Genomic DNA, 12,500 nt, shown 5'->3' with positions numbered 1-12,500 from the left:
CACTGACCCCTCCCTCTGACCCCACCCCCACTGACCCCTCTCTCTGACCCCTCCTCTGACCCCCACCCCCAATGGCCCCTCCCTCTGACCCTACCCCCCACTGACCCCTCCCTCTGACCCCACCCCCCACTGACCCCACCCCCTCCGCGCTCCCTCCCTCCGCCACGCAATGAGGTGGTCGATGTAAGGTCAGGCCTGCTGGCTGAGCGTCCCGTGACTATGGACTGTTGGCTTTTCCTGGCCCGGCCCCCTCCCCCTCTCCCCACCCTCTCCCTCTCCCCGCCCTCCTCCCCTTCTCCCCCACCCTCCTCTCCTCACTCTCCTCTCCCTCTCCCCGCCCTCCTCCCTCTCCTCTCCCTCTCCCTCTCCCTCTCCCTCTCCTCACCCTCCTCTCCTCTCCCTCTCCCCACCCTCCTCTCCTCTCCCTCTCCCCACCCTCCTCTCCTCTCCCTCTCCCCACCCTCCTCTCCTCTCCCTCTCCCCACCCTCCTCTCCTCTCCCCACTCTCCCTCCCTCTCCCTCTCCCCACCCTCCTCTCCCTCTCCCCACCCTCCTCTCCCATCGCCCTGCTCCTACTCTCCCTTTCTCCTCTCTCTCCCCACCTCCTGCTTGCTTTCCCTCTCGCTCCTTCCCCTTCCTCCTCTCCCATCGCCCTGCTCCTACTCTCCCTTTCTCCCACTCCTCTCTCTCCCCACCTCCTGCTTGCTTTTCCCTCTCGCTCCCTCCCCTCCCTCCTCTCCCATCGCCCTGCTCCTACTCTCCCTTTCTCCCTCACTCTCCCCGCCTCCTGCTTGCCTTTCCCTCTCGCTCCCTCCCCTTCCTCCTCTCCCATCGCCCTGTTTGCTTTCCCTCTCGCCCCCTCCCCTTCCTCCTCTCCCATCGCCCTGCTCCTACTCTCCCTTTCTCCTCTCTCTCCCCACCTCCTGCTGGCTTTCCCTCTCGCTCCCTCCCCTTCCTCCTCTCCCATCGCCCTGCTCCTCACTCTCCCTTTCTCCCACTCCTCACTCTCTCCCCGCCTCCTGCTTGCCTTTCCCTCTCGCTCCCTCCCCTTCCTCCTCTCCCATCGCCCTGCTCCTACTCTCCCTTTCTCCTCACTCTCCCTTTCTCCTGCTTTCTTTCCCTCTCGCTCCCTCCCCTCCCTCCGTGCCCGGGTCGTCCCAAGAAGTCGTGGTCTGGAGGAGCGGTCGTCCCCCTCACGCCGCTCGTGGTCGTCGCCGGGAGCGGAATGCGCGGCGGGGAGCTCGAATGAGGAACCGTAATTAGGGGAATTAGGGGAATTGAAGGCCGGGTTAGCGTCATTTGAGAGGACGGTTGTGTAGCGGGACCAGACGCTGAGGAGGAGCAAGTCTTCATTCTTCATGAGAAGTGTTCTCCAGTTCTCATTCATACCTTTTTTTTTCGAGGGTGCGGCCGTGGAGGTGTATTTAGTCGACCCGAGAGGCTATGGAAGTATTTTAGATCGCAGATAAACTAAAGAAATTGAAGAAAAGAGTAATAAAGAAGAGGGCGACACCTCTCGCTTGGACTTGGGAGCTTTTTGGTCAGTCATGCGAGTGGAGCGCCGGAGAGTATGCTTCTATTTAATTAATTGTCATCGCACCAAGAGGTCATGTCACACCCGCATTTATCCTAACGATATCCGAACTCAGGCATCACGGCGCGGAATGACCTCTTTCACGGATGATTTGCAGCGAAGAGGCACTAAATATAGATGCCGCCGGTTGCTATAGCGACAGGTAGTGCCACTGAAGGGATGTGGGTTTGTAGTGGCACTAAGGAATCACACTGGCGTTGGCACCGAGGAGGTATGGATTTTGGGAAGCAGTCGATGCACCGCGAATGGTGCCGCCGCCGCCGCTGACGGTCCGGCTCGGAGCGCCAGGGGCTCTGCGGGAGACGGTTCCAAAGAGGGAGGGAAATAGATGGATAAATAGAGAGAGAGAGAGAGGAAGGGGGAGTGAGAGGAAGTGTGTGTGGGTGAGAGAGAGGAAGGGGGAGTGAGAGGAAGTGTGTGTGGGTGAGAAAGAGAGAGAGAGAGAGAAAGGGGGAGTGAGAGGAAGTGTGTGTGGGTGAGAGAGAGAGAAAGAGAGAGAGGAAGGGGGAGTGAGAGGAAGTGTGTTTGTGGGTGAGAGAGGGAGAGAGAGAGAGAGAGAGAGAGGAAGGGGGAGTGAGAGGAAGTGTGTGTGTGGGTGAGAGAGAGAGAAAGAAAGAGAGAGAGAGAATTAGGTGCATGTGGTCATGCTCAGATGTTGTTATCAACATTATTGTTATGATTGTTATTGTCATTGTTGTTCTTATTATTATTATCATTATTATTATTGTTGTTCACATTATTATTATTATTATTATTATTATTATTGTGGTTGTTATTATTATTAATATTGTTTTTATTAAAATCATTGACGCTATTATGATTATCATTGTTATTATTCTTGTTGTTCTTGTTGAAATAATTATTATTGATAATCTTGTTATTTGTTATAATCCGTATTACTGTTATCATTAGTGTTATTATTATTGTTATTATTATTATTATTATTATTATTATTACTATTACTATTACTACTACTACTACTATTATTATTATTATTATTATTATTATTATTATTATCATTATCACTAACATTATCATTATTATTATTATAATTAACATTATTATCATTATAATTAACACTATTATCACTATTGTTACTATAATTAACATCATTATCACTATTGTTACTATAATTAACATTATTATCACTATTGTCACTATGATTGACTATCATCACCCCCCCCCATGTGACCTCTGTTGACCCCCCCTCCTCTCCCCCCCTCAGTCCGGGCGGGCAGCGTGATCTTCCTGGTGGGCGTCGGGTCCCTGGTGTGCTGGAAGCTGTGGGAGCACTGGCGGAGCGGCGGCGGCGGAGGCCCCTCGTCGCCCCCGCCCTCGCCCACCCACTCGCCCTCCCCCCCGCAGCGGCGCCCGCGGGGGATCCTCGCCTCGCTGCTGGAGGACGACCTCGTGCAGGACTTCGAGGACTTGGACGACGAGGACCCCGCGCTTATTCACGTAAGGAGGAGGGCGTTGGTGGGACGGGGGGTTAAGGAGGGGTAGGAGAAGGGGAGGGAGGGAAGGAGGAGGAAGGGAGGGGAGGGGAGGAGGGAGGGAGGGGAGGGCAGGAGGGAGGAAGGGAGGGGAGGGAAGGAGGAAAGGGAGGCGAGGGGAGGAGGAGGGAAGGAGGGGGAAAGGGAGAGGGAAGGAGAGTGGAAATTTGATGGTGAATGGGAAGGAAAGGGAGTGTGGGAGGAAAGGGAAAAGGAGAAGGGAGAAGGGAGGGAGGGGGTAGGGAGGAGGGGGACGGGGATTTGGAAAAGGAAGGAGGAAGGAGGGAAGAAGAAAGAGGAAAGAAGCAAGAGAAAGAAAGAAAATTGAAGAAGAAAAAGAAAAAGAGAAAGGAGAAGAATAATTAGTAGCAACAGTAACAATGACAATAACAGTAGTAGTAGTAGAAGAAGAAGCAGTAGTAGTAGCAGTAATGCTGCGTTCGGAACTGCTCGTCTTGCTCGTCCAGACACCTTGTCCAGAACCAGCAGGACAAGTGGGCCGCGTTCGGAACCTCCAAGACCCTTTCTGCCCAGAATGCAACCGGCTCGGATGTAAACATTCAGTTTTTTATCATACCGGTGTCTTTATTTTACACGCTGAATAGGTTTTGTAACTTATTTTATGCATATTTAACTTACCTGCAACTGACAAACACAAAAATATCCTTTGATAACACCAATTAAGGGTCATAAAATTACCCACCAATATCTTGTGGTTACCTGCAACTGTCAATGTTTACATACAAAACCTATTGTGACGTCATCTCGTCCTGCTCGGCCACCTTCGCAGGAGGGCGAGTTGGACGAGCTCGACTCCTTGTCCGGGACGAGACAGTGGAGGATCCGAACGGTCAAAGCATCTCGTTCAATTGGTCTGGACGAGATAGACGAGCAGTTCCGAACGCACCATAACAGTTGCAGTAGTTGTAGTTTTAGTAGTAGTAAGAGTAGAAGTAGGAGTAGTAGTAGTAGTAGGAATGGAGGAGGAGGAAAGAAGAAAAGGAGAAGAACAAGACGATGAAAACAACGATGACGATGAGGGACGAACGGAGAGGAAGAAGGAAGAGCCTCGCCCAACTCGGCGTGCTCGCTTCGTGCAGAAACCTCGGCTTTCCCCATTTACTCGAAAGGCGCTGGTGTTTAGGGCTCGACATAGATCTACGCTGCGTCATTATGAATTGTGTTATTATTGGTAGGCTACAGTCTGTAGGGTTGCGTGGGGGTGCTGTAAGGACGCGTGTCTCAGGGGTCCTTGTATGAAGGTGTCAGCGTGTTTATAAAGGTACTCAGGCATTCTCAGGCAGTTCTACGCGTCCAGCAATGTCTAGTTTGTTATGATTGTGCGAGGCCTGACCCAGTGAGTGTCATAGATCCGGACATGCATCTACATAGAAGTGAATACATAGCCATCAGTCTAGACTTGCATAGCTACCGGGTAGATAGGTAAGTGTATATCGGATAGACAGATATGCTTTTATTTCTGGGTATATGCATGTCCGTTTGTATAAGAATATGCATTGGGTCTGACCTCGCCCAATTTGAACAAACGCCGTAGTAGGTTTTATATTCTGTGTCTGGAAAAAAGATTAATTTACAGTTCCTACACCTGCTTCTGTTCTCTTACAGCATCTGATTGAACTGGGCCGCGAATTCGTCGTCAAACTTTTAGTGGTTAGTGGAGAGTGGTGTTGAGTGCTGAATGCGGCAGAGGGTGATCTGTGTGTTCTAATAATGGAAGGGAAAATGGGTTTAGAAGACGGGGCAGATAAGGCGTGCCTTGAGTGTAATCGAATGTGCGACACTAACTAATAGTGTATTAGATAGATGTCGTAGTGCACTTAGAAACCGTGTGCTTTTATAATGTCATTGAGTGTTGCATATGTTGAATCTAACACCGTATTGGATACTGTCCATTGTGTGCAGGAATACACGTTATTGATTCGGATTCCGTTTCTTATCTCTGCCATAAGCTGCACTCCCATGATGACGTTGGACAGTAATTCAGTGCTGCCAATTTCAGGGCAAGTACTTCGGGCCAGACAGTCCCTGCGGGGAGGGGCCAGGCGAGGACCTGTCCCTCGTCAGCAGTGAAGTGAGCGAAGTGAGCGAGGTCTTCGCGCACCACTACCTCGCCGACGCCAGTGCCTCCATCTCGGCCGGCGATGTGGTAAGTGCTTGTGAATACGAATATGTGCGAATGGAGAGAGACAGTTGTACCAGTTGCATACATATGTTCGTTTCGTCAAAGATCTAAGCATGTGGAAAAGTGGGTACAGGCACGTCCTCACTGCCTCAGCAAAGCGTCACAAATGCCCTTGTTCCTCAGGGTTCTTCCTCGGGCGAGAACAGCTTGCCGACAGACGAGGATTCGGACGTCGAGCTTTTCGGCGGCCACAAGCGCGTTGTTCGCAGGAAGCACAGGTCCTCGGAGCTCCATCGCAACCAGGTACGTCGTCTGATCCTTTGCACTGGGACCACACTTTAGCTGAGAGCATTGTAAATTGCGTTAGAATTGGACTGCGCGTCGCAAGACTGGCTCAGCTTTGTGTTGCTCCTCCACAGTTGACTCCAAGCCATGGGAGAGCCCCGGGCGGCGGCGGCGGCCGAGGCTCGACGGCAGCGCCCAACGCGTCTGTGGTGGCAAAGAAGCACAAGACGGAGTCCAAGTAAGCAAACAACTAGGACACAGACGGGAATATACTCCTTTCTTTCTTTTCATCGGGTTATATTCCTTTCTTTCTTATTCTGTGCAGTTTAGAATGAGCTTAGAATAAATGAACTTCATCATGAAAAGCGTGTCCCCGAGTAGCTTTTCCATTTGCTGACGCACCCTCCCTCCGCGCAGGCACGCGGCGAAGCGCCAGGGCACGGGCCAGCATCCCCTGCAGGACGACTGGTGTTCCTCGGAGTCGTCCCCCGCCCACGGCGCGCCCACAAGCGCCCACCTGCCGCAGGTGAAGGAGCTCACGCGACACCTCGGCGACGGCTCGGAGACGCCCGACTCGGAAGGGCAGGTGAGGGGGGGGGGGAGGAGCCGCCTTTCTGCATGCACGCATCATAGTGCATACATTATGTACATGAATGTATACATGCATACATACATACATATATATATATATATATATATATATATATATATATATATATATATATATATATATACACATATATACATATACACCTATATATATGTGTGTGTGTGTGTGTGTGTGTGTGTGTGTGTGTGTGTGTGTGTGTGTGTGTGTGTGTGTGTGTGTGTGTGTGTGTGTGTGTGTGTGTGTGTATGTATGTATGTATGTATGTATGTATGTATGTATGTATGTATGTATGTATGTATGTGTATGTATATGTATATGTATATATATGTGTGTATATATATGTGTGTATATATATATATGTATATATATAAGTATATATATATATGTATATATTTATTTGTTTAAGTATACATCTATGTTCATCCATTCAGACCTCTTAACAGATCCTTCCCACCAATCTGCAAGATGACTAATTTTTCATTGACTTCATTACCTTCTCTTCTTTCTTAAAAGCCATTATTCCAAAGCGGAAATACTGAACTGACATTATTCTTCCCCTCTTCCATGCATTAGATGATTCCTTTTACAATTTTTTCTATAAGACCATTTCTCATGCTAGTTGTTCATCCCCAAAGGTTGGTAAGAGACGTCATCAGTGTGGCTCAGCACTGCGATCCTCACAGACCCGTGATCAGGAAGACTGGCTGGTAGACAGTAGGTAAGCTAAGATGGCCTTTCTATATTGCTATCTAAAGACTTCATGCAATATTGTAACACCATCAGTTGTACTGAATTATGTCAAATTTGGAAAGCAGAGTGCATTTATGACACATTTCAGGCATTTGTCAGTTTAGTGGTATCATGTGACATACAAGATTATATCAATAGTTAATTATTCATCCATTATAACATTATTAGATGAGACAGCAAATAGATGAATACTTTCTGATTGTTATACTTTGATAATGTCTGTGCTAACAGACTGCAGCCTGAAGGAGAGGAAGAGAGCCACCTCAGCACCAACATCTCAAGTGCCTCACTGAGTGACCTCATGGAAAAGATGCGACACAGAGGCTGCCATGGGTCAATCTCCCGTGATAATTCAATTGCTTCCAACATGTCAGACTTTGTTACCTCACCCCAAGGGTCCAAAAGATTTACCTTTAAAAGAGAAGATTCAGTCTGCTCAAATTTGTCAGACTTTGCACCATCAGAATGCTCTGAAATGTCACTGGATGTTTCTGTGCGTGATGATCTGGCTTGCAAGACTTTCACCTACCTGGATGATATTGAGCATGAGCTGGATGACCTCAAGTCCTCCATGTTAGAAATGGATGAAGAGGTGACGAAATTTGCATCAAAGCCAAACCCATACACCTTTAAGACAACTTACTCCGACTATTCCATCACCTCTGGAGATTCACGGCCAAATTCTGCCTTAGATCTGGTAAATGCACATCGTTCAAGAGCCAGTTTCAGAGGTGTTTTTGGTCAAAAGGGCACAGGGTCATCTGACTCGGAGGCACTGGAGGGAGGCCCTGCAGACTCCACACACACTCAGGGTCATGTGGTCTCAGGCTCAGAGGCAGAAGGATCATTTGAGTGGGACTCTCCACAACATGGCTGGACGAGTGCAAGAGGACCACCACTCTCGCGTCTCCCGGAATTGCCTTCAGAAGATGCAGAATCTTCACGTGCATCAACTCAGGTAAGTGAGGACATTTCTAAAGCATGAAATCATGAGGAAAATTAGTTTATGGACAAATGCAGTATTACTGTGCAAGAAAAAAAATATTGATTCAGTTATAAGAATACATTATGCTTTCTACTTTTTCGAGTCAATTACAAATTTTCAACTTCTTTGATTAGCAGAATCTTTATGTGTTATCAGAAAATGAAGCTAATCGCTATATTCAATAATTAAAAAGTTATTAATCACAGTTAGTTTTTTGGCAATTTGTGTTATTTTGCTAAAAAAAATATATGCCTGAATTTTAATGTAATGATATCACTGACATAGAAAAGTTGATTTAGAAAATGATAAACTGTTGAATGTGTCACTTTCAGGAGGACATGATGCCATCACTTGAGTGGGATAATGACTGCTTACAGCAATACGATGAAGAACAGATGCAAGATTCCCACAACAGCCAGCTTGATGAAGTCTTCCATCGGAACAACTGTGAGAGGTAAGGTCTACAAGTTTGAGGAAATGAGCTGTCAATTTCTATTGAGGATATCTCGACATGAATTGTATGGGTTAATACTCATGCACTGATATTGAAGTTTAGTCTGGTAAAGCCTCCTAAAACTTACTCAGAGTTGATGTTCATAATACTATAGAAATGTTTATTGCTTTAGATTTACCATTATTCATATTTTTTGCAAGTTCATGTAGTATGGCATGAGTGCCTGAATACTGATATTTTCTATGATAGTTGATTATTACAAATTACACTGTATTTCACTATTAGATAGCAAATGAAGGTAAATGTTATTAGCATTCTCTGCTATAAATCCTGCAAAAATCAATTAAAGCATTTTTTTTCCATTGCTGTCACTATTAGCTTTCTGCTTTTGAAATGTCGAAATTAGCATAAGCTTTGTGTTCTATTAGTAACACTCAGTAAAATCTTTCATTGCATGCAGCTTTGCAGAACTGGAAGGATATGAAGAGTATAAGTTATCTTGTAGTCGGTAAGTCTTGTTGGAGGCAAACACTGTGAAATTTGGACGTCCATTTAATACCATTCTCTAAATTTCTCATGGGAAACAACCCTGTCAGATTTCTACTTCTGTTAAATCTTTTTATATTTTGTATCCTTTGCTGTGGTGCTCATGTTTCCTCTGTGCATTTCATTGGTGGAGTAACACATCTACTAACATTCTTTTCTCCTAACTGCTAAATAAAAGTATGATAAGAAATGAAAAACAAATTCCTGGAAAATTTGGACATCTCAACACACACAAATTTGTAAAAAGAAGTTTTGTGGGATAGAAGGTTGCTTCTTCTTTGTCGGTATCATTTTTTTGTGCATCCTCGAAGCTTTATTGCTATTAACTTTCGAGGTAATTTTTTGCTGGTTTTGGGAATTTCATAAAATGTTCATCTTCCTAAGGCTCCAAAATAGAAAGAATCTTTCTCAGTTTTCCTTGCATTTCTTGTCTGACATTCTGTGATTACACAAATGTTTATAATACGTGCTGAAATTGTTCATCTTCATTATGGAAAGAGTTTGTTTGTTTGTTGAAAACTATAGTTTAGGCTTTCTCAATTCTTCTGTCACCAACCATCTCGTTCCTCTTCAGGCACCAACTGTTACCTGACCACTCCTCTCTTGAGCTGGACCTTGAAGAGGAACTCCAGGCAGCCACAAACCCTCTCACAGAGGCAGCTGACCTCCGCTCTGCACCCATGACCATCTCGGTTGATTCTGCCATACACTCAGCCACAGGCTCGCGCTCTGCTTCATCTAGCCCCTTACCCACTGGTCTTGGCCAGTCGCTGCTCAGGTACGCCCCTTGGCAGCCCTTCCCTCAGGTGCATGTACCAGTCTCACCTCACGAGTCACATGTGACATGGGAGCCGACATTCAAATCCACTCCCAAGATGAGTGAATCTCAACCTAGCTGTCAAGAGTTAGTTAGTCAGTCTTGTGAGTCACAACCTGCGCACATGACATGGCCACGCACATGCTCCTCTGCACATCCAAAGTCCCAGAGAGAATCGCAGGAAAAGGAGCAGAAGGCTGCCCAGACTAGATCATCCAGTTTTGATTCAGCGCTTGAGTTGAGCTTGAGTGATAGATTAGTTGAGAGTTGCACGGAACTCTTAAGCCCTTAATAGTGACAATTATATAAAACAGTTATTAGTGTTAAAGGAGAAAAAAGTAAACAAACAATACTAACAGTGCCTTGAGAAGGGAGTTTTCAGTTCATGACGCAGACCGTGAATAAGACAGTTAAAGAGGCAGTTGAGAAGCACAATTGGCATTAGATAGCCCAGATGCTGCTTCGCTTACAGTCAGAGACGACGTAACTCCCCGCTTACATCCACGCTACACCAGACGTGCAGGAGGTACCCGTCCTTTTGTTTTTGCATGTTGGTACCTAGAGTCGTGAGCCCTCTCACTACTCCCTTCATTGCAATGCTTCCTTTTTTTACTTTGGTTATTTCTGTTCTGTATAATTTCTGAGGACATTTGATGCTGTATGTACTAACCATGACTTCTTGTGAATGCTAATACTAGGTACTGTGTAATAAGCAGCTATGCCTGTAAGTTTCTCAGGGAGTTTGAGAATAATTCTTTCTCTAACGTTAACAGTATGTCATAGATTGGATTTTAAACTGTGTAGAAAAAAATGAAAAACTCATTATCTTTAGCAATCAAAAGATAATGATTTTATTGTAAAGTTGATCTTTTCATTAGAAAAGAAGAAAAGGCATTTAATGATCTACATCAGTGATTATTGGCTAATAATCACTGGTTTCTATATGAAGAAAAGGTGAACAATAATATATATATACATATGTATGTATATATATGTAATTTTCTAGATCTGGGAATGCCAATTGGTAATTACTATTCCTTGGAAGGCAGCTACCTGTGGTTCATGATTCAGGCGCATTTCCCTAAGTGATGGCTGATGATAGGTGTTTCGTCTCTCAAGAATCAATTTCCGAATCATAACTGACCCTATTATCTTTTCAACAATCTTACTTTATAGAGAGATAGCTTAAGTTACTCTTTTATGTATGGTTTTTGTTGTTTGTGTTTTTTATACCAATTTTTCTCATTACTGGTATCTCTTTTTATGCAGAGTTTAAGGATTTGCTTCCAATTTAGGTGAATGACTTACTTGTTATGACAGTTTTGACAGCCTTTCTTTTTTCCTAAGTTTGACAGCCACCTGTAGCTTGTTTCCTTGTTGAGGGCTTGTTTGGTCTGAAGAGCTTGGTGTACTCTAGTAGCCTCATTTAGCCACTCTATATCTGCTCTAAGTTGCCAGATCTATGTGTTCCTAGTTTACAAAAATGCAAACAAAGGCAAGATGGAAGTGACAAACAACATCTCTGGATATGGAGGTGCAATACTTAAGACATTTGATGCTTTTTTGTCCTCAATGAATATAGGAAAAAGTGGTTATAGGTGGTTGCATTTGGCAACCCAGGTGGACTGGCTAGCTGGCCCAGGGACAAAAATAGCTAAGTGGCATGAGGAGAGAGTAGGCCTCAGGATGCTTCTCTCACTGGTCGTAGAAAGTGCTCTCTCGTCCCTCTCTCAACATGTCATAGAATGGGCTGTTGACGCGGTGGTTGATCGCTTCCTGTGAGTTGCCTTGGCCAAAGTGCTCTCTCTTTCTTGGGCTGGGGCAGAGTCGGGGAGAAAGGCTGACCCAGATGCTGAAAGCAGTGCTGATATTGTGCTTGAAAGTGTCAGTTTATATTTAGTGCTGAACTATGTAACAAAGGTTGTCATCCATATTGAAAGTGAAGCAAATTGGGGATATCTCTGGCATTTAAATGTACCCACCTTCTTGTTTTAAAGAAACGTTTTAGTTTTCTATTGTTTTGCTCTAAGAAGAAAACTTACAACATAAAGGAAAATGAGATGGTAGGCTCTCAAATTTTTTAACAGTACGTCATTAATGGTTATTCCCTGGATATAAGAGATGGAGACTTGCCTGGTTGTAATAATGGTCATCTAATAACGTGCTTTCTTAGTTGTGTAGAAACAAAATTACCCCATTAAATCACTACTTAAAAAAAGTTTGAAAGTTAAACATCTTGATGTGTAGATATGGAAATGTATTGTGATTGTTAACTGAAGCATAATGATACAAAACCTATTCCATAGCTTTCTGTAAATGTCTTTGTTTTGATAAATTTTGATACCCAAAACTTTTGAAACTTAATCTATTTCATTAAAAAAAACATCACTGACAGGGTGATTGATTGTAATTTAAAGTCTTATGATTTTGTATATGTTTCATTATATTTTGTTTTAAGTAATAGATGACAGAAAGATAAATTTTACCAATAAAAGCATGCATATAACTCATTACAAAAACTACTAAATCAAAATTCAGTTACTTGCAAGAGCCACAATTTTTATTTGATTTCTTGTATTAGTTCCATACTGACACAGTGTATGTGGGAGCATGTGTAAGAGTGTGTGCATGCATGTGTGGGAAGCACTAGAATATTATCTTGTTCACAAAAGGTAATGAAAATGCACATGCCACAGGATGAGTGGTTATCTGGAATTAGAGTTTTGTGTTATCACTACTTTCTGTATAGAAACATGTTCACCCAAATGTACTTTTGACCGACTGAATATTAACTTCTATAGTATGCCCCTCAGATGCAATTAC

General features: G+C 44.6%; 1 protein-coding gene across 14 annotated transcripts in view; it reads left to right on the top strand.

Annotated features, from left to right (window-relative positions):
* Nucleotides 1–12,500, top strand: part of LOC113801845 (uncharacterized) — a 72,738-nt gene that overhangs the window by 50,418 nt on the left and 9,820 nt on the right. For 4 of the 14 annotated variants that reach the window (XM_070141678.1, XM_070141677.1, XM_070141690.1 and 1 more), the window contains exons 2-12: nt 2,820–3,052; nt 4,714–4,758; nt 5,108–5,254; nt 5,414–5,533; nt 5,650–5,753; nt 5,933–6,101; nt 6,761–6,843; nt 7,107–7,833; nt 8,193–8,314; nt 8,775–8,822; nt 9,435–9,638. In XM_070141678.1, the coding sequence (XP_069997779.1) occupies nt 2,820–3,052; nt 4,714–4,758; nt 5,108–5,254; nt 5,414–5,533; nt 5,650–5,753; nt 5,933–6,101; nt 6,761–6,843; nt 7,107–7,833; nt 8,193–8,314; nt 8,775–8,822; nt 9,435–9,638 (2,002 nt within the window). The remainder of the gene's footprint in view (nt 1–2,819; nt 3,053–4,713; nt 4,759–5,107; nt 5,255–5,413; nt 5,534–5,649; nt 5,754–5,932; nt 6,102–6,760; nt 6,844–7,106; nt 7,834–8,192; nt 8,315–8,774; nt 8,823–9,434; nt 9,639–12,500) is intronic. The other 10 variants (XM_070141684.1, XM_070141683.1, XM_070141685.1 and 7 more) reach the window with 5 other exon arrangements.

The sequence above is a fragment of the Penaeus vannamei genome, chromosome 28 (assembly GCF_042767895.1).
Source record: "Penaeus vannamei isolate JL-2024 chromosome 28, ASM4276789v1, whole genome shotgun sequence".
Lineage (NCBI taxonomy): Eukaryota > Metazoa > Arthropoda > Malacostraca > Decapoda > Penaeidae > Penaeus > Penaeus vannamei.
Note: the sequence above shows the minus strand (reverse complement) of the source record. Positions and strands in the feature narration are given on the sequence as shown.